The sequence below is a fragment of the Euleptes europaea genome, chromosome 7 (genome assembly GCF_029931775.1).
Source record: "Euleptes europaea isolate rEulEur1 chromosome 7, rEulEur1.hap1, whole genome shotgun sequence".
Classification (NCBI taxonomy): Eukaryota; Metazoa; Chordata; class Lepidosauria; order Squamata; family Sphaerodactylidae; genus Euleptes; species Euleptes europaea.
The window spans coordinates 8,200,363-8,222,679 of NC_079318.1; the positions used below are offsets into that span (position 1 = coordinate 8,200,363).

General features: G+C 47.8%; 1 protein-coding gene across 1 annotated transcript in view; it reads left to right on the forward strand.

Moving 5' to 3' along the window:
• The window catches only part of ADGB (androglobin), a 144,461-nt gene that overhangs the window by 52,891 nt on the left and 69,253 nt on the right, over positions 1-22,317 (forward strand). The window contains exons 18-22 of the mRNA XM_056852604.1: positions 9,557-9,698; positions 10,791-10,905; positions 12,076-12,243; positions 12,527-12,659; positions 16,058-16,189. Coding sequence (XP_056708582.1) covers positions 9,557-9,698; positions 10,791-10,905; positions 12,076-12,243; positions 12,527-12,659; positions 16,058-16,189 — 690 coding nt within the window. The remainder of the gene's footprint in view (positions 1-9,556; positions 9,699-10,790; positions 10,906-12,075; positions 12,244-12,526; positions 12,660-16,057; positions 16,190-22,317) is intronic.

The window sequence follows — 22,317 nt, forward strand, 5'->3', positions numbered from 1 at the left end:
TTGCATCTTGCATTGGCTCTGCTGCTGTCCTTGGCCCCTCACAGGGGCTCTCCTTCTTGTGACAGTTTGAGAAGGATTCCTGATGTGGCCCCATCCCCGCCTTGTATGTTGAGAGGACAAAGTGACCTCAAATCTGGTCACTCACTAGTCCACTTTGCCTGCAGCAGCACCCAAGGGAACTCCCCCACCCAGAACAAAAACTAAAAAGGCATTTTGAAATACAGTCTCTCCATTCCACATTCACATACATATTTTTCTGTATGTTTTGAAGAAGTTCAGTATGGTACCCTGCGTATATGATAGCCAAATGGATAATGTAAATGTCTGCATCCTTGAAGGTTTGTAAGACTGAATCTCCTTTCTCTTATTTGATGGCTGACTTCATTTCAACCAGGCCTTTTTTGCATAGATGAGAACGTATCAACATAGCCATTTTTTCAGTGTTTGAAATAATCAGATCCTTTTCATTGCCAAGCAGTACCACTGGTATGCGAAAATGTAACCCCAAGACAATGTGTAATTTTAGTGGCTTCCATATGGCCAATGCTATGCTCCATTTTCTTAAATGGAAGAATGTTATCTTATTGTCCTATTTGGTCTACAAATATCATCACCATGTAGCCCATTAATTCCTTTCTTTCTCCTCTCTCCTACATCTCCAGACAGATCAGTGCCATTATCTGATAGCCTGGGTGCCCTAGCCAGTAGTACCAACTCGGATTCTTGATAGGAAGCATGGCCAGCATTTTCCTAACTCCAAGTAACTTGGAATCTAAAACCCCCTAAATTGGAGACAATCTGTTTACTGAAGGAGTGCTGTGATTTTCAAGAGTGTATGTGTGTGTGTACACAGAAACGTTTATATTTATTTGTGTGTGTATAGCTATTTATTTACAAAATTTATACCCGCCTTTCTGCCCTTACAAGGGCTACCAAGCTAGCAACTGAAAACATATGTGATAAAATTACATTTTAAAACCATTAAAATTAACCCCCTCCCCAAAACACACATCATTAAAACAATTAAAAAACAGTTAAAACACATGCAAAACATAAAAACATTGTTCAGGAAGGTGGGATAATTGAGGGAATGCCAAATGAAACAAGAAGTTATCATCTGCTGGTGGAAGATGGCAACAGAAGGGGACACAGATAGATATAGACAAGAGGGGTCTTGTCAGCTCCTGACCCTTAGAACCAGAAATCACCACAGAGTCATATAGAATCCAAGCAGATGGCTTTTACTGGTCAAAAAGGCAATATAGTGCAAACAGGAAAGTATGGCAGCTATGAGAGTCTCACTAGCTGGAGGATAATATAAGGCAGTAAATGGCGGGAGATTACAAAGCATCAATAACGCACAAGCAGAACACACTTTCCCAGGGGTAGCATTCCCAGGCTTTGGTATGTGAGGTCGACCTTGAGTCTAGACAGTTCAGCACAGATACAGAGGCAATACGGAAACCGAGATAGCAGCCTGACATCCTGCTCCCCTTAAGACCCCCTCCCATTCTGCAAGGGGGCTGGTCTATCCGGGTAGGCAACGTGAAAGGCACTGATGAGTTTGGGGGCGGAGACATCTCGTGCGCGAACCCATTCATCATAGGCAGGGGGGAAGTGTTTCCAACGGACTAAATACTGTAGATTTCCATGGTGAATGCGGGAGTCAAGGATCTTGGAGACCTCGAAGTGTTCTTCCCCCCCCACCATAATGGGCTGTTCGGGAGGCGGATCAGGATGCCATTGTGGAGAAGCAATATGGGGTTTCAGGAGGCTAATGTGGAAAACGGGATGCACACGCCTCAGGGTTTTGGGGAGAGCTAGTTCCACGGTGACAGGATTTATGATCCATGTGATGGGGAATGGGCCAATGAATTTAGCATTGAGCTTATGCCACGGACGGGTGGAACGTAGATTTTTGGTGGAAAGGTAGACCAAGTTACCCACTCGCAGATCACCCCCGGGGGAACGATGTTTGTCGGCCTGCGCTTTGTACTTGCGCTTGGCTCGGTCGAGATTGCTAATGAGCCAGGGCCAAGTGGTACGGAGGGTGTGCACCCAGGAGGCAATGTCGGGGTCCTCCTCTCCCTCCACATCATTTCTTGGAGTAACAGGACCAAAGTCTTGTCCATACACAGCATAAAATGGGCTAAAACCTGTAGATTGATGCACAGCATTATTGTAGGCATATTCTGCAAAAGGTAACAGTTCTACCCAGTTATCTTGGTGGTAGTTGACATAACAGCGCAAATAACATTCAAGTACAGCATTAACACGTTCAGTTTGACCATCTGTTTGGGGATGGTATGCACTAGACAATCCTTGCTCCACCCCCACCAACTTGAGGAATGCCTTCCAAAATTTAGAAACGAAACCACTGCCGCGGTCACAGATTATTTTGCGCGGAAACGAATGTAATCGGAAGATATGTGTCACGAAAAGGCGGGCCAACTTTTGAGCAGAGGGGATCCCTGCGCATGGAATTAAATGGATTTGCTTAGAAAATAAATCAGTAACAACCCACAACACAGTTTTTCCCCCACTGAGAGGGAGATCAGTCATAAAGTCCATAGCAATCACTTCCCACAGTTTGCTGGGTATTTCCAGAGGTTGCAGTAGCCCCGGGGGTTTGCCCTGCGATCATTTCATTGTGGCGCAAACAGGACAGCTGCGAATGAAAGAGTCAATGTCGGAACGCATCCCCCCCCACCAAAATTGTCTGCGCAATAAGTGAAGAGTCTTCAGAAACCCAAAGTGTCCAGCTGTTTTTACTCCATGAGCCAGGTGTAAAACGTCTTTTCGGAGCGCTTTGGGCACGTATAATTTTGAGTCTTTGTACCAAGAACCTCCTTGTTCTATTACATCAGGAGGCAGGGTGTGATTGGAGCGTTCTAAAAGGCAATGGTCCCGAAGGGAATTTAAAAAGGATTCGGAAATGGGAACTTTGGCGGGTACCTCCCCCCCGGCAATAGTGGTTTTAGGAATAGTTATGGGGGTAGCGCTTACGTGCGGTGGTGCGCAGCCTGCAGGCGGCAGGGCAGCCGGTGGGGTTGGAGGGGTGGAATCGCCGGTTCGTTGCCGTTGTGGGGGTGGCTGGGTAGCCGGTGGGGTTGGCGGAGCTTGTGTGCTGGGTAAGGTGTGCTGCTGCTGGGATCGAGTTTGCACAGCCAGTACAGGAAGGGCTCCTCTTTGCGTAGGGGTGAACAGAGAGTTGGTTGGCCTCTCGAGTTTTGCCGGGTATTGAGGTAACCGGGAGAGGGCATCTGCGAGAACGTTTTGCTTCCCAGGGACATGCTTTAGGACGAAACGAAACTGAGCAAAGAATTCCGCCCAACGTTGTTGTTTTGCCGATAGTTTATGGGACCCCGTGAGGGCAGCTAGATTTTTGTGATCGGTCCAAACCTCAAAGGGGACTTTGGACCCCTCTAAGAATTGTCTCCATAGAGTTAGTGCATGGTGAACGGCCGCTGCCTCTTTCTCCCAAATGGGCCAGTTTAATTGTGCGTGCGCAAATTTCCTCGAAAAGTAAGCGCAAGGGTGAAGGAGACCATCCGGACCTTTCTGGAGGAGAGCCCCTCCCATAGCTACATCGGAGGCATCGACTTGCACGATAAACATTTGATTTGGGTCCGGGTGCTGTAGCACAGGTTCCGAAGTGAAGAGGCGTTTGAGGGCCACAAAAGCGGCTTGGCATTGATCAGTCCACAGGATTTTCGCGGAGGGTAAGGTAGCCGAGTTTGCTTTTCCTTTGGTTTTTAGCAGGTCAGTGATGGGTAGAGCCACTTGGGCGAAGTTAGGGATGAACCCTCGATAGAAGTTTGCAAATCCCAGAAACTGTTGTACTTGCTTGCGGTTGGTGGGGGGAGTCCAATCGAGAACGGACTGGACTTTGACAGGATCCATGCGAAGACCTTGGTGGGAGATTATGTATCCTAAAAACGTGAGTTTGCTTTGATGAAACTCGCATTTAGCCAGTTTTGCAAAAAGTTGGTGGTCGCGCAGGCGCTGCAGAACTTCTCGGACTAGAGCTACATGCTCTTCCATGTTTTTCGAATAAATAAGAATATCATCCAAATAAACCACCACCCCGCGATATAGCAAGTCATGAAGGATTTCGTTGATAAGTTGCATGAAGACCCCCGGGGCCCCTTTTAATCCGAATGGCATCACGAGGAATTCATACATTCCGAAACAGCTAGAGAAGGCAGTGAGGTGCTCATCCCCTTCGCGGATACGGACTCGGTAGTAGGCTTCCACCAAGTCCAATTTGGAGAATACCCGGCCCTCCTGTAACTGTCCCAAAATATCAGATATTAATGGGATAGGATAGGCATTGGTTTGGGTAACTGCATTGAGTTTTCTGAAGTCAATGCAAAGGCGAAGGTCGCCTTCCTTCTTTCGGACGAAAAACGCGGGGCCGAGTTCGGGGCATTCGATGGGCGAATGAACCCTCTGGTGAGGTTTTTGTCTAGGAAGTCCCGGAGAACAGTGCGCTCGGAAGCACTCATGGGGTAAATCTTACTTTTGGTTAATGTGCAATCCTTGACCACTTCAATTGCACAGTCCGAGGCCCGGTGGGGGGGCAAGGCATCACATTCTTTAAGGTCGAAAACATCCGCAAAGTCCCGGTATACGTTGGGTAGGGTTGGAGGTGCTGGGACATCGGAGGTTAATGCTGGGACGGGCTGATATAACAGCGCAAAGCGCTGCCGATGCTGGTCGCAAGTGGGACTAGCGAAGGAGATAGTGTTTGTTTCCCAGTCAATACTGGGACTATGTCCTTTAATCCAGTTAATTCCCAAGACCACTTCAAATCGGATAGGGGCTATAGTGAAGTCTATTTGCTCCCAGTGGGAGCCAATTCCCATCGCTATCCCTATGGTGCGGTGATCAACTGGACCCCCCTGGAAATGGCTCCCGTCCATTTGGGCAAATTGGACGGGGGCTGGTAAAGCCTCAGATTCGGCTTTGAGTGCAGCAAAAGTGGCTTCGCTTATGAGAGTACGACAGCAGCCAGAGTCAATGAGTGCTTTGACGGGTAGTTGGGGGCCACCGTTATGGTGTTGTAAAACTGCATCTACGTAGACGGTGGAGTCTACTTCTTTGATTTTAGTGGGAGCATTTGGTTTAGCAGGAGGATCTGCCGAGGTCTGTGGAGACGCTCCACTCACCACAGACCGGAGCCGTTTTTTGACAAGTCAAGGGGAGATTCCAAGTTTAATGCTGGAGAATTCCATGGGTTTTCTTCATCCGAGGAGGGAAAGTTGTCCCCCAATGGGGCACTTGTAATCCGAGACCCGGCGGGGTCGTTCGTAGTAGGCAGGGAGGTTAGGTCTCCAGCATGGAGTGCAGAGGATGTGGGTCTTCCCGGCGCTGCGCTGCGGGTGGCCGCGGTGCCTCTGCGTGGTGGACGACCTCTGGCTCGGGTTATCGTGCTGGGACGAAATAATTCAGGGCGGTGTGGGCAAACAGCTGCAAAGTGGCCCATTTCTCCGCAAGTAAGACAGGCACCTCTCTGAAATCGGGCTTCACGTTCTTGGGGTGGACGTGTAGGATTTCGTGCAATGGGCGGTGGCGCCTTGGGTTTTTGGGTGCTTTTGTCTTTGTGCTTTTGACGGACAAGAGAAATAAAGCGTCGGCGGCTTTCCACTTCCTCGGCCAATAGAATCCACTCTTCAAGGGTATCGGGATCACCCCGCATGTATGACCAGTTCAGAATATCAGGGTGCAGGGCTTCCCTGAAATGGTGAATTAGGGTGGCCTCGGGCCAACCCACAATTTTACTCGCCAGTCGTTGAAATTCATCGGCAAATTCTCGAACTGGAGCAGAGCCCTGTCTTAGTTGTAAGAGTTCCGCTTTGGCTCGTTCCCCCAGAAAGGGGTCTTCAAACCTCCTTCTCAGAGCAGTCATGAAGTTGTTGAGGGAACGTATAGAGCGGGAGCGGGTATCGAACTGGAGGACCATCCAGTCAGCTGCTTTACCTGTCAGAAGGGAAGCCACATAGCGCACCCGGCTGTCCTCCGTGGGGAAAAGTTGCCCTTGTTCTCGCATATAGCTGTCCACTTGATGCAAGAAACAAGGCAGAGTCTCGAGAGATCCGTCGTACGTAGTTCTCAATTTGAGTTGCTTCCAAGGACCGGGTGCAGGCTGACCCGGTTGCACGGGTGGTCCGGGTGGAGGAACAACGGGAGCTCCGGGAGGCAGGAGTGGAGCAGGTACATTAGCGGGTGGTTGGACGGGCACCCCCTGACCCGGTATTGGAGCGTGCTGTACTTGGGCTAGCAGGGCTTGTTGTAATTGCCTGTTATCCTGAAGCATACGCTCCATTAGCTCTTGGAGTTGATCAACACGGCCGGTGAGCTCTCGATTCTGGGCTCGTAAGAGGTGAACATCCTCGCTTGGGCCCCCGGTAAGATGAGGCTTGCCAGTTCGGAAACTCGTAGCCCATTGAGAGCTGTCTCCATAGAGATCCTCGTCCTCAGACTCTTCGGAGTCTCGGCGTCGGTCAGCAAGGCGGCGTGCGCGTTGGGTCGTGCGCGACGGGACAAACGCCGGGGGAAAAGAGAGACCTAGCAGTCCCTGTACAGTGTCCTTGGGGCGAGTATCCATTTTCGCCCGATCCCTATCCTTTGCGGCCAGAGCCTCGGCTGACGCCTTAGCTGCTTCAGCAGCTTCTTTCTCCTTTGCGGCCACAGCTTCGGCTGCAGCCTTAGCCGCTTCGGCGGCTTCCTTATCCGCAAGAACTTTGGCGTTCTCAAGTCTCAAGGCAGCCTCTGCCGTAACACGCGGTAAAAGCTCCGTTTCCAGGAGTGTGAGTATGGGGTCGGATTCCCCGCCGAGCAATGGTTGTATTCGAACTGCCAGCGCGGGTGCCTCGGCTCCAAATGTCGAGGTCAAACATTGAGCCAAGGTGGCCACCGGGGTGTCCTTTGTACATTCCACAAGGAGAAGAGCGGTGCGAATAGCGACCCGCTTGGCTTCAGCTTGTCAGCTGGCCGCATCAGGTATTAGGGAAAAACCCTCCTGCGGGGCACCTGCCATGGCAGCGTTTCCCAGGGTAACAGAGGGAAAAGTCCCCCGAGAAATAAGGTTGTCCAAAAGTCCAGTTAGTACTTGTAAGTCCTCAGTTGCCAACCGGGCATCGTCCAGTAATTGATCCAAATCCTGAAGATCTAAACGAGTATTAGTATCCTCAGACGTCAACATCCAGAGAACCCCTCTTAGAGATTGCCACTGTTCCTGTACCAGTCCCCTCAAGCGGCAAACCTCTCGGGTAGTTCGAAAAAGTTCAGTGACTATGTCCTGTAACAAGGTGGGATCCTCCGGAGAGGAATCCAGGGTAGTAAGTCACTCGGAGAGCCTCCCAGCTCCCATCCAAGTGGCAGGCGAACCCCCCTCGGGCTCCAGCCTGGCTAGTAGTACAATGAAGAAGGTGAGATAGCTGCCATAATGTCAGCTCCTGACCCTTAGAACCAGAAATCACCACAGAGTCATATAGAATCCAAGCAGATGGCTTTTACTGGTCAAAAAGGCAATACAGTGCAAACAGGAAAGTATGGCAGCTATGAGAGTCTCACTAGCTGGAGGATAATATAAGGCAGTAAATGGCGGGAGATTACAAAGCATCAATAACGCACAAGCAGAATACACTTTCCCAGGGGTAGCATTCCCAGGCTTTGGTATGTGAGGTCGACCTTGAGTCTAGACAGTTCAGCACAGATACAGAGGCAATACGGAAACCGAGATAGCAGCCTGACAGGTCTGCAAAACTTGCAGGGTGGCTCCAGGCCTCCCCCACCCTAGCCCAGCCCCATCCAGCCCTGCTCTCTTGCTAGCTTGCCTAGAGAAGCTTACTCCCCCACCAGCCCCACTATCTCACTGGCTCACACAGATCCACTTGCAGAGAGCTGGAGGGGGAGGCCTGTGAAACTCACTGGGGAATCCCCTCCCCTCTCCCCGCTTACCTTCCATCCCACCTGCAGCTGGGTGGATCTGCTAACAGCTTGCGATGCCACCATCACCACTGTGAACGGGCCAGAATAAAACTGCTGATATCATACTGCCCTTGTACAAATCTATGGTGAGACCACACTTGGAATACTGTGTACAGTTCTGGTCACCACACCTAAAAAAGGATATTACAGAGCTTGAGAAGGTGCAGAAAAGAGCAACCAAAATGATTAGGAGACTAGAGCAACTGTCCTATGGGGAGCGGTTAAGACGTTAGCATGGAAAGCATGGAAAGAAGGCGGCTGAGGGGAGACATGATAGAGGTCTATAAAATTATGCATGGTTTGGAGAGAGTGGACAGGGAGAAGTTTTTCTCCCTCTCCCATAATACTAGAACACGGGGTCATCTGCTAAAGCTAAAGGGTGAGCGATTCAAAACAGATAAAAGGAAGAATTTTTTCACCCAACGCATAGTTAAATTGTGGAACTCCCTGCCCCAGGATGTGGTGATGGCTGCCAGCTTGGGGGGCTTTAAGAGGGGAGTGGACATATTCATGGAGGAGAGGGGTATTCATGGCTATTAGTTAGAATGGATACTAGTCATGCTGCATACCTATTCTCTCTAGTATCAGAGGAGCATGCCTATTATTTTGGGTGCGGTGGAACACAGGCAGGATGGTGCTGCTGCACTCGTCCTGTTGGTGGCTTCCTGGAGGCACCTGGTTGGCCACTGTGTGAACAGACTGCTGGACTTGATGGGCCTTGGTCTGATCCAGCAGGGCCGTTCTTATGTTCTTAAGTCTGTTTTGTGCTATATACAGTTGAAATACACAGTTCTAGTTCTGCTTTATTTCTCTTTCTATCAGAGATGGAATGTAGAATCAGCAACCGGAATGATAATTCGTCTCTAATTCTGTCTCTTTTTTAAAATAGCCTACACCAGGGGTCCCCAACCTTTTTTGGCCCTATGGGCACCTTTGGAGATCTAACACAGGGTGGTGGGTGCAACCACAAAATGTAAGGTAGTAACAGGATGTCCTTTTAAAGGAAAATATCTTTTTAAAAAATGTTTTTTGCATGCACGTGGCTTACCTTAAGTCATTCAGCGAAGACCTTTGTGCTGTGGGGGCAGTTGCTGCCAAAGCAACATTTTTAAAGATCTGCACAGCCAATCAGATCTTCAGTGGCCAGTCAGAAGTTGTGCTGGGCAAAAGCCCCATCTAGCCCCACCTACTTCTTACAATACTTGGCTGGCACCATGAAAGATGTTGGTGGGCGTTATTCAAAAACTGATCATTAACTAATAGTTTTTCTTGATATTTAGCAAGCAAAATACAGGTTGTACACTGATGAAGATAAACAAGTTCATATCTGCAACAAAATGTAGGGTCCACTCAGACTGGAACCGAAGTCTTCTGGTGATATAACACACCTATGGGCATGGGATATTATTTATTTTGCTTGTTATTCTGCTGCAGTCAAAACAACAGTTTTGTGGAACCACAAATTCATTGTGGCATAAGCTTTTGTGAGTCTGAGCTTGTATCATGTATGATTAAAGTATGATTGTAAACATTCCTATCTGTACACTTTTTATCTTAACAGTTGGACAAAAAGATTACCATATTATACCCAAGGGCTATCTCTTGGTTGAAAAATTCTCATGGAAGAATCTGTCTCCAGGAAAATTAATCCTAAAGCTCCATACATATGCCACCAAAGCTGCTATGATAAATCTCCCTCCTGGGTAAGTGCAAATCTGCTCTACCTTTCCAACGTAGCCATTAAGAAATAATAATTGTAATAATTTAGCACTGGTGTAGTGTTAAGAGAGCGCTCAGTGCACTTCATACATGTTATCTTACTAATCTTTACAACATCCCTGTAAGGTAGACATTATGTTCACATTGCAGATTCAGATGAAGGCAGCTGGGGGTGATCAATGATGGCTTATCTTAACTATGTTGTGAGTTCACGGAAGAGCTGAGATTTGAATCAGGAGATTTCTAATTCCAGGTTCAGTTACTCTGGACTTCCTTGCTACCTTTGCAATACAACCGCTCAAGGAGGCAGGCAAATATTGTTAATCTTGTATTATGCAACAGGGATGAAGCTGAATGGATAGTGGCTGGCTTCTGGCTATTGAGTACTTGGCTGAGGTAAAAATTAAATAACAAAATTCCCAGCTCATGGTCTTATTCAGTACACAATTGTTAAGTATTACATGTACACAGTTATAGACTTCACACAACATGCCAATAAATAGATGAAATGCCAATTTGGTCTAGCAGTATTTCACATTATGCTTCTTTCATTGGGTTGGAGCTTTAAGAACTGTGAATGGAATGGGTTTGTGAAAGGGAATTTTGCTGTTCCTGAGGGTTGGGGCAACAATTGGGAATAGCATGGGATGTGGTGAAAGGGCAGCAGACAGGATGGGGAATTGGCAGAAATTCCCGCCTCATGCTTCCTTCTTGTGTAACCACATGGCTCATGCAGGGGAGGAGAGGACAATTTCTGCTAGTTCTGGAACCACTCAGAGATTTGTGTCCTAGTGGTACCACCATTACATCACTCTGGTTGCTACCCCAAGAACTGGGTTGGGGATGGTTACCTCAGGTTACAGGGTAGTCACTCAATGCTTGGATCCATCCCTCATGCTTCACCAAAATGCTCCTTGTCTGTTGTAACCAATAATGCTGTGGCCTTGTTATACCCAGTCCTCTTTGTACGCTGTATTTGTTCGTCAGTTTGGGGTAAAAACAGCTCTTGCATCTGGGTCCGCAATTACAGTTATAATTATTTAGCTCATTTGTGTGCTTGTTTTTTTTAAATATAGGCGCCATGTGTTACTCTTCACTGCAAGTTCTCCCATAGGGCACCATATCCATCTGTGCAGTATGGTACCATGTGTGTTTGGTGAAGAGGATGTTGTTCTGCCAAATCTTGACAAGGTATTTGTTACCATAGCAACTGGAACTATATTCATTGACCACCATTGACTTTAGCGTGCTCTTAACATTTTTCCTCTCAGTGTTTGGCTTTGGGAAAGAATGCAGCAAAGCTCTCATGCTGCAATATTCTTCTAGACCCCATTTTACATTCAGTATAAGAAAATACATATGTTTTGTAATCATTATGTATTCGGTTTATACAGGCAGATAATATAAACATTCGTTCTTGTGCAGTTCATATAGGACAAAAAATGTAATCTAATTTGAATTGATGCCGTCATCCCCCAAGTTATTGTTAGATTGTTGCGCTGGTAAATGGCACAACAAAGAATTGGCTCCAAAAGTCCACAGGTATAGTTGCAGCTGGTCCTAGTACATGTGGAAACTGTAATTAAAACAAAGGCAAGGATGCAAAGTGCTGCATTAGGCATGCCCAAGGAGATGTTGGGCTTCTTTTGTTGAATGACAGACAGCCCAAATTATTTAACAGTCTTATGTTACAGCCCTAGTTTTCCTGGGGATGATGCTGGCTGATCATATTTGTACAGGTTGAGTATCCCTTATCCAGGCTAATTGGGACCAGAAGTGTTTCGGATTCTTGCGGATCTTGGAATATTTGCGTATACATAATGAGATATAGGGATGGGATCCAAGTCTAAACATGAGATTCATTTATGTTCTATATATATTATATATACTTCATACACATAGCCTGAATATAATTTTAAACAATATTTTTAATAATTCTGTGTACCCATCAGTGGTGCTGCTGAGGGCCCGTGAGTAATGCCTGCATGCCAGCTCAAAACGTCCAGTTTTTGGATCAGTCCGGATATCAGATGTCCGGATAAGGGATACTCAACCTGTATATGAATTTTCAACTGGGCTAAAGATTTTGTTAAAGTTGTAGTTAAATTGTGAGAATTACTTAGAGAAGAGGGGAGCCTTCAAGTGTATATGTAGCTCATATGTGTGTGTGTGTGTGTGTGTGTTTGACTGGATGGTAAGGTATCTTGACTTTTGAACAAATAATGAATACCAACATGACGATAAGGACAAGTGTGATCGCTCATTCTTAGAGGATTGTGTTTAAAATATACTTATACTGTTGGAATACCTGTAGATCTTACATAGTTCTGAGTAATGGTGGTTCTTGCATTTTGTCCTCAGGAGAGCTACCGGTTTATAGAGCAAGCGACATCTATCATGAAAGCCATTGGAAGTCCGCTAAATAATTTTGGAAACTGGCCAGATCTTTCCAGAGCTATGAGGGGACTGGAATTAACACACTGCCCTCCTGGCCTCTATGGTACAGGAATAGCTAGAGAACACTTCAAGGTGAAAAAAGAAGTGCCTAATTTTTCTATTAAAATGTAGAAAGATTCCTTGTTCTTCCTGTAAAAAGTTCATTTTTAAATGTTGTTCATTAGTTGAAATCTCCTGATTATTTAATTGCACAGTTTGTATCTCATTTAGTAGGAATAACTGTACTTCGTCTTTTGTTGAGTGCTGACAAGATACAGGCCTGTATGCATACATTTTATTTTAAAATGATGAATATTATCTATAGCAATATCTGTACATAGCAATTTGCTGATCGTATTTCTCTTTTACATTTCAGGCTTTCAATAATGCTTTTTGGCATTTGATAAAACAAGCATTAGGGAGTGTTCCTCCAAACTATGAATTTGCTTACAAATGTTTCACTTTGGATTTTAAAAGTGAGGTGCCTGTTGATGATTCTGTATCCTCAGGTAGTATATGAAAAGTACTGTTAATATAATGTATAGTTAATTTAGAGTGAAGTTAAAATTCAGCTGAACGTCAAAAAAACCCAGCAATTCCTAATGCACAGTAGGATAATATACAGATGAGCAATTATTAGTCAGGTATCAATATACCTATTTCCAAACCATGCCATAGAAGACATGATTGATGAAGCTGCAAAATAAAGCTAGGGCAGACACAGGTTTTCTACTAACCTGAAGGAAGTCCCAGGGTTGCAGAAAAATCTTAAAAAGCAAAACAAAATTGGGAAATTAAATGCCCCCCAAAATAACAGAAAGAACGCCTGTAGCTTTTAGAAAAGAATGCTCACTGAACTCTTAGTGGCGTTTAGGATTTGCTGGAAAACTACAAGAATATTTCCAAGCTTTGCTTCTGTAAAACACAACACCATGATTTGTATGTGCAGAACGTGTAGGATAAGCATCTATGGGTATTCCTTGTGGTCTTTCTTGGCAGGAACTCTAAAGTTATATTTTCCTATATTTCAGAGCAAATTAAACCTTACATTTTTTATTAAAGTTTTTTTTAAAAAAAACTGAAATATATCCTAGTGCTCAAAACCACAATTTCTTTCTGTATTCCTGGAGAGTCCAATTATTCCATCACCAATACACTCATGCAAACACTGTGCAAGACTGGGGAAATATTTGAGTTATATATATACATTCTTGAACTTTAATTGGATTTTAATTAGTCCCTGACACAAAGAGAACAGCACATCACTTACCTGAACTTGCAAGACATGTGTCTGGCACTCAAGACAACAGTAACTTAGTGAAAAAATAATTTTGCATTTTGTGTTCCCGAACTACTAAGAGTAAATACATTGCATCTGTTTTGGAGGATGTAACTTTCCAACTGTCTCAAGAAGATTTGTGTGTGTGTGTGTCCTGGACCTACAGCCAGCGTCTTCTGCTGAATTACCCTAAATTTCATTTTTTTAAGTGAGAGACTGATTTCTTGCTGTTTGCTTTTGGCATATTGTTCACCGTATTTTAAAAGTCTGTTACTCTGTTTATGTCCAGACTCCAACACTTCTGTCAAGGCTGGGCTGTCATCTGACAAAAGTGGAGAACTGGAAGGGATGGAACAAAATAAATATAAGGGGGAAAGGGATCTTACATTTTCCCTTCCAAAATCAAATTTTAGAACTCAGATGAATGATGGGCATATTTTAGTAAAAAATTCTGCACCTGGCTAATCGTGACACTTTTTTCCACTTGTTAGGGGCTTGAAGGGAATTAAAATATATCTGGGTTTTTTTTTCTTTCCACCGCCTTTTCACAGCCCAGATCCTTTCAGGCAGTAGCACCACCCCATCTCCTTGTCCTCACAATAACCTTATGAGGTAGGTTGGGCTGACATTGTATGACTAGCCCAGGGTCACCAAGCAAGTTTCAGTGGCACTGTGGGGATTAGAAGCTGGATCTCCCAGATCCAGCACTGTAACCACTGTACCACATTGGCTCTCTCTTTTCCATTCAATGCCCTTGGAAGGCTCAAGGAACAAGCGAGCATCAAGAAGCATGGCTTACACAGGTGCCACGTTGGGGGTTGCTGTCCTAACCTTTTCTTTAGAGGAAAGATGTGCTCTCCTCCTAAACTTTAGTTGGCCCTCTGACAATCAGAACTGCATTCGGTATTCAAATGCTGGCCCACCATGGATTATTTATAATGGCATTTTGACTCTGCTTTATTTTTAGTTTTCTACAGAGAAGCAGTAGGAAAAAATTGTTTTGCGAAAAGTATCACAAACATTCCTGACTATAGGAAGATTATTTTATTTTACCATGACTCCATTCTATTCATGACATACTGACACATGCTAAGCATAGTGGTGACTGTGTTGCTTGGTAACAATATTCTTTATGTAAGGACAACAGTTTGTCCTTAGACATTTAGAATCTATCAAACTAATCTAAACTCAGATTTGAGATCAGAAAATTAAACACTATGACTATTTTATGAACTCTGGCATACCAGACTCCAAGTATGTTTTGACTGGAGGTGGTACATGGCTGTCAAAATAAAGAGCTCACCAGTAAGGTTATAGTGCCAATACTTGTTTTGATTTTTGGATTTGATGTGCCATGCGATTCAAGAAGTAGGGAAGATTAAACTTCACAGAGAATGTTCCTAAAAGGGACTGCACACTTTATTTCAGTATTTGGTTTAAAAATGCTGAAATTTTACATATGTATTGTGTAATAAAACCCAAGTAACACAAAGGTACATATCAAGGAGTAAAACATTTTTTCAGCTTGTTGGTGTCTTTCTGAATGCAGTAACTATTGTCAATATTTATTTACTGTAGTGATTTTCCAGTGCAGTGCCCATGGATGCCACGTTACCTGTCAATATGTTTTCTAGCACCCATTTCCTTCTCCTCTAAAGCACCTCTTCCCCAAGCCAAAGAACTAATCCTGAATTTCACCTCATTGGACAAAGGAGTGCTTCAGAACAGCCCAAAAGGCATCACCTTCATTTCAACAGGTGCACCCATTTGAAAGAGCTGGTTTCCACCATAAGAGGACACTTGGTTTGGAACCTCTCAACGTTTTGTGTTTGGTCCCTGGTCCCCTAGCAGCTGTTGTATGTTGGGACCCCCTGCCTGTTCCCAAAATTCCAATAGGTCTGCAGGCTCAATATCTGGAGACCTCTCCCTGATTTACTGCATGATCTAAATTGTCATAGCAATGTTACATAATATTTTTTTAAAAATAACATTTTACATTATAAGAAGGGCACACGAATGAGGGAACAATTTCTCATTTCTTCTGCAGACATCAACACATCCTGTGTTTCCTGCTTTCGGAGTGCACTGGGAGGGGTACTGTGGGAAGGGAGAGGCATGAAAGACCTATTCTGAAGAGGAGTGCCATGCAGTTTCTGCTCCTTCCCAAATGTTTTGGCATGGTGACCCACAAGTCCAAATTTACTTGGTATAGTGACCCACTTAAAGACAACAACAACAGTGCATGAGCAGATCAGTAAACCTGCAAAATCCTGCAACCTGCTGCCATTGTCTTCAGGAGCCCTTTTGAGTCAGGACTCACAGATTGGGAAATGTTGATCTATATAATGTTAGACTGCCTCATTTTATGAGTTTTATGCCCTGGCTTGCTTTTGTTGGCATTAGTATATATGTGTTTTTATTTGTATGGATTGTTTTATTGATCTCTTTTGTCAGTATTATGTGACATTATTGTGTGTTGGCTTCATTTTGTTTTGCTTTATTGTTGCAAGTTGCCTTGAGAAGGTCTGGGGAGGCAGCATACAAACTTTCTAAATAAATGTTTTTTGGCAAACCTGACATGAGTGATATGATTTCTCTCACCTATGACTTTCATTCTGTTCTTTACAGAGGTGATAGAAACAAATATTCCTCAGTGGCAAAACAGAGCTTCCACACCTGAAGAAGAAGCTGCCGTGCTTAAAATACAGGCTGCTTGGAGAGGGACTTGTGTGAGGCAGATAATCAATGGCAGAAGACCAGGTCAGTATTTCTTCCAATGCAGGGAAAAGCAAGATCCACAATGCAGATCTCTAAGAGATCCAGTCTCCTCTGTCTTTTTCAATGTACAAACCACATAATGCATAGCAGTTTCAAGGAGGCTTATACTAAATGAATACTGCCTCAATAGTGCTAATACCATCCCTTTGAGCTGTTCTTCCAACTATCTGATTCACTGACAGTAATTTTAACCGTGAAACAAATTATAACCAAATATCCTTCTTTCCACCACCTTTCTTTCTACTTAAATGGACAACTCTGTGCCTGCATGTGCAATCCCAGCACTAGCCGCTGAATAATATCTCTTTTCACATTTCAGTCTCTAATTCCATGTCCGTTTCTTGTGTAGCTTAGCTCAAATGGGACTGCAAACATGTGTTTTTTCCTTCAAGCAGAATCCTCATATACTGTGAGAGTTCCCAACTCCCTGGGCTAACTTCGCCAAATCACTGCTCAGGCTTGAGTGCAGAAACAATAGATTTATTGAAGGCTTCAGACAGATGAGACAGACACGGATTCAAAGTTGCAAGTGAATTGGCATAGCCGGGTTACAAAATATATCTATTCCAGGGCACTGGGGTTCACACAGATGTTATGGGAAGTTACAAGATAGATTGGTGCAATACAAAACATCAAACGGGTCCCAGCGAGGCTGCTAGGGCTATCAGATCTTCAAGGCCGGACTCGGCCTGAGGGAGTGCTCACAGGAAGCGCGGCAGGGGAGGGCACCTGGGCAAGACAGCAGAGGCGCCGGGTTGCGGGGAGGTGTGAACTGCTTTTACGAGTTCAAAGAGATAAGCAAAGAACAAAGTGGGGAAGGGAAACAAGGAATACCAGACCCTCACATTCTGCCCCCCTTAAGACCCCCCTCCCGCAAGGTCAGGAGGACGGGGCTTATCGGGATAGGCGGTGTGGAAATCTTGTACCAGGCGGGGGGCCGCCATGTGTGGGGCTGCCACCCATTCATCGTGTGCAGGTCCCAGATGTTTCCATCGGACAAAGTAGAACAATTTTCCCTTTTTCCATTTGGAATCCAACACTTTAGACACTTCCAGATGGGTGTCCCCCCCCACAACCGTAGGGACTTCGGGCTTCGGAGGGGGGTGGAACTGGGGGGCAGCAACGTACGGTTTGAGGAGGCTTATATGAAAGACGGGATGGACGCCCCTAAGGGTCTTTGGGAGTTCGAGTTCCACAGTGACTTCATTGATCACTCGGGTAATGGGAAAAGGGCCCACATATCGATCGTTGAGTTTTTTGCAGGGTCGGAGGGAGCGCAGGTTCTTAGTGGAGAGATAGACCTGCCCCCCCACCTTGAGTTCCCAGCCCGGGGACCGATGTTTGTCGGCTTGTTCCTTGTACTTGCTTTTGGCACGTTCGAGATTTTTGAGCAACCAAGGCCAGGTAGACTGGACCACTTGTGCCCACTCCTGGACCTCGGGGACTGCTTCGAGCTCCGGGGTGACGGGAGCGGATCCAAAAGGACCAAAGTCCGTTCCGTACACTACGCGGAAAGGACTGAAACCTGTGGAGGAGTGGGGGGCATTGTTATAGGCGTATTCAGCAAACGGCAGCAGATCCACCCAATCGTCTTGGTGGTAGTTGACATAGCAACGGAGGTAACATTCGACCACAGCATTTACCCGTTCCGTTTGACCATCGGTCTGAGGGTGGTAAGCCAAGGAGAGACCCTGCTCTTCCACCCCCATCAACTTTAGGAAGGCTCGCCAGAATTTGGCGACAAACTGGACCCCCCTGTCGGAGAGGACCTTCCTAGGGACCGAATGTAGTCTGAGGACATGAGTGACAAACAACCTGGCCAATCCCTGGGCCGAGGGGAGTCCGGCGCATGGAACGAAGTGGACCTGTTTGGAAAAAAGGTCCGTGATCACCCACAGAACTGTTTTACCCCGGCTGGGAGGTAGGTCGGTGATAAAGTCCATGGCAATCACCTCCCAGGGTCGAGTGGGACTCTCCAGGGGTTTTAACAGTCCGGGGGGTTTTCCCATTCTTTTCTTGGCCGTAGCGCAGGTGGGGCAGCTGCGCACGTACAATTCTACATCGGCTCTCATACCTGGCCACCAAAATTGTCTTCTCACCAGGTGCAATGTTTTGACAAAACCAAAATGACCTGCCAGTTTGGCCCCGTGGACCAGTCCTAGAACTTCCTTGTGGAGAGCAGTTGGGACGTAGAGTTTTCCCCCCTGTACCCACCAGGAGTCCCTTTGCTCCATGCCCGTAGGGAGGACCTGCTGCTCCATCTCCTGCTGGGACGCGTCCCGGAGCCTTTGCTGAAAGGCCTCCGGGATACCCTTGAGCATGGGATTCTCTGGCAGACGGGCTTGCGACCGGGTAGTGACAGCGAGACCCGGGATTTCCCCTCGTTGTTCTGGGGTAAAAAGGGAGTCCACGGGGCGGTCAAAATCATTGCGGTACTGGGGAAGCCGGGACAGGGCATCCGCCAGGGCATTTTCTTTTCCAGGGACATGTTTGAGGGTGAAGCGGAATTTGGCGAAAAACTGGGCCCACCGAATTTGTTTGGCGTTGAGTTTCCTAGCCCCTTTGAGGGCCTCCAAATTCTTGTGATCGGTACACACCTCAAACGGAAATTCAGCCCCCTCCAAAAAATGCCTCCAGATGGTGAGGGCATGTTTCACCGCTGCCGCCTCCTTCTCCCAAATAGCCCAATTGATTTCCGATTGAGAGAATTTTTTGGAGAAGTAGGCGCAGGGCCGCAACTTCCCTTCCCCGTCCCTTTGCAGTAGAGCCCCCCCCATGGCCACGTCGGAGGCGTCCACCTGAACCACGAAAGGCTTGGTGCAGTCCGGGTGGGCTAAAACTGGCTCTGACGAAAAAAGCAATTTAAGCTCGTCAAACGCCTGCTGACAGGGAGGAGACCACTGCAAACGGGCCGAGGGTAGAGAGGCGCTCACTCCCTTTCCCTTGGTACGCAAAAGGGAAGTGAGGGGGAGAGCCACCTGCGCGAAGTTGGGGATGAAGTTGCGGTAGAAATTGGCAAACCCCAAGAACTGCTGTAGGTGGCGGCGGGTGGTGGGGGGTTCCCAATCCCGCACGGCTTGAACCTTTTCGGGGTCCATTTCCAAGCCCTGGTGGGAAATTACATAACCCAGGAAGGTGATGGAGGGCTGGTGAAATTCGCATTTGGATACTTTGGCATACAGCTTGTGTTCCCGCAAGCGTTGGAGGACCTCGCGAACCAACCTAACGTGTTCCTCCATAGTTTCCGAATAAATGAGAATGTCATCTAGAAATACTACCACCCCCCGAAACAACAAATCATGCAAAACCTCATTGATTAATTGCATAAAAACACTCGGGGCCCCCGAAAGTCCGAAAGGCATAACAAGGTACTCAAACATCCCAAAACAGCTGGAAAAGGCCGTCTTGGGTTCGTCCCCCTCCTTAATGCGGATGCGGTGGTAGGCTTCTACCAAATCCAGTTTAGTGAAGATTCGGCCCTCTTTTAGTTGCGTAAGAAGGTCTGGAATGAGAGGGAGGGGGTAAGCGTTAGACTGGGTGACTGCGTTCAGTCTACGAAAGTCAATGCACAGCCTCAAGTCCCCCGTTTTTTTCTTAACGAAGAAGGCGGGGGAGGAGTACGGGGCTTTGGAGGGGCGAATGAAGCCCCTCGCCAGGTTGGTGTCCAGATAGTCCCGCAGCACCGCCTTTTCGTTGGGGCTCATGGGGTAAACCTTCCCTTTGGACAACTTGCCTTCCCCCACAATTTCAATAGCACAATCAGTGTCCCGGTGTGGGGGCAATTCGTCACATTCCCTCACATCAAATACATCCGCGAACTGGGAATATTCCGCGGGAAGGCGGGGTGGAGGGGCGACTTGGGGGGGGGTTCCCACCAATTCGGCGGCCGGGGTGCAAAGCACTCGGTCCTTGTCGTGCGCCCCGCAAGGGTCCTCCGGGAATGTGAGGGTTCGCTTGACCCAGTCGATTGAGGGATTATGCCCCTGTAACCAATTCATCCCCAACACTATGGGGGCAACTATGGGGGCAATAGTAAAATACAAGCGTTCCCAATGTTCCCCCACAGCCATAATCACCGCAGCGGTACGGTGAGTGACAGGTCCCTTCTTAAAGTCGCTACCGTCCATCTGGGAAAAGCGGAGGGGACCTGGGAGTAGCTTGCGCCGGACGCCTAACTTTTTGGCGGCTTTCTCGCTCATCAAAGTACGGGCGCACCCGGAGTCTACCAAGGCGGGAAATTCTAAGACTGGACCCCCCTTGGGCAGTGAGAGGTGTGCCCGAATATACACATTGTCCTCTTGGGCGCTTACCATCGGTGGAGCTCCTTGCACAACAACTGGAGCGGTCTGCTGAGGAGCCCCCCTTACAGCAGACCGACGGCGTTTTTTGCCGGTATCTCCCACTCTTCCTCCTCACTGGATGAAGGGGATGTGGTAGTTGTAATCCGTGACTCAGCCGAGTCAAAAGCTGCATTTGTAATCCGCGGTCCCGATGGACCAGAGGAGATGGAGGCGTCCTCTTGGGCGCTCGCATGTAGGGCGGTGGATGCGCCCCGGCGTCCGGGAGCGCCGCTGCGGCGTCGAGGTTGGCCCTCCGCCGGGGTTTTCTCCGGTTCGGCCGGGGTTGGGCGAGGGGTAGCTGGGCGTCCGGAACGGGACGGGCACTGCGAGGCAAAATGGCCCTTGCCACCGCACACCAAACACACCCCGGTTTCAAAGCGCTTGCGGCGTTCGGCCGTTGAGGGGCCCCCCGGGGTTCGGGAATCCTTGACAGCGCCTGGCCGGTCCCCCTTCGGCTTAAAGTCGCGACCGGTGCGCTGTCTGGACAGAGTCAGGAGCTGCTTCCGATTTTCGATGTCGGCGGCGTGGCGCACCCAGCCCTCGACGTCCGGGGGGTTGCCTTGCATGAAGGCCCAATGTTGCAGGTCCGGGTTCAGTCCCTCTCTGAAGCACTGCACCCGGGTAGCTTCGCTCCAGTCAAGAATTCTGCTCGACAGAGACTGGAATTCACTCGCATACTGCGCCACCGACTTAGTCCCTTGGCGCAGTTGCATCAGAGTGGCCTTAGCCCTCTCCCCCAGGTTCGGGTCCTCGAATCTGTTGCGGAGAGCGACCATAAACTCATCCAGATTCCGCAGCACAGGGGAGCGGAGTTCGTACTGTAACACCATCCACGCGGCTGCTTCGCCTTGGAGAAGGGAGGCCACATACTGGACCTGGGACTCTTCCGAGGTGAAGGTCCGGGCCTGTTCCCTCATAAAAATATCCACTTGGACCATGAAGAAGGTTAACTGATCCCCCGACCCATCGTACGTGATCTTCAGGTCACGGCGGGCCGGAGCGCTGGGAGGAGCGGGAGGAGTTGCCGGCGTTCCATCCGGAGGGTTGCCGGGGGGAGGCTGTACCTTCAGCGCGTCCATGGCGGCTGCCATCTCACCCATCACGGTTTGCATGGCATCCATCCGCTCCAACATGGCTTGGCGTTCCTCCTGCCAGAGCCTCCGTTCCTCGTCCATCAAGACCTCTCTACGCGCGGGGTCGTCCACGAGCCCCGTACCGGACAACCCCAGACGGCGATGCTTCGCCTCGGTCCGGGAGAGCGACCAGCCCTTCGGAGAGTCCAGCCAGGAGTTAAAGGTGTTCTTGGGTTTCGTACCCAAGCCCGGTCCCGGGTGTGGGGGACCGGGCACCTTCCGCCTGACATCCTCTTCCTTTGGGTCCGGTTTCTCCGGGACCTCGGGTTTCTCCGGTGAGCCCGGGGGAGAAGAGGGATCCCCGTCGCCTTGCATTACAGTCCCTTAAGGTACAGCTGCAGAGCGACAAGGCAGAGACTTGCAACTTAATGTGAGAGTTCCCAACTCCCTGGGCTAACTTCGCCAAATCACTGCTCAGGCTTGAGTGCAGAAACAATAGATTTATTGAAGGCTTCAGACAGATGAGACAGACACGGATTCAAAGTTGCAAGTGAATTGGCATAGCCGGGTTACAAAATATATCTATTCCAGGGCACTGGGGTTCACACAGATGTTATGGGAAGTTACAAGATAGATTGGTGCAATACAAAACATCAAACGGGTCCCAGCGAGGCTGCTAGGGCTATCAGATCTTCAA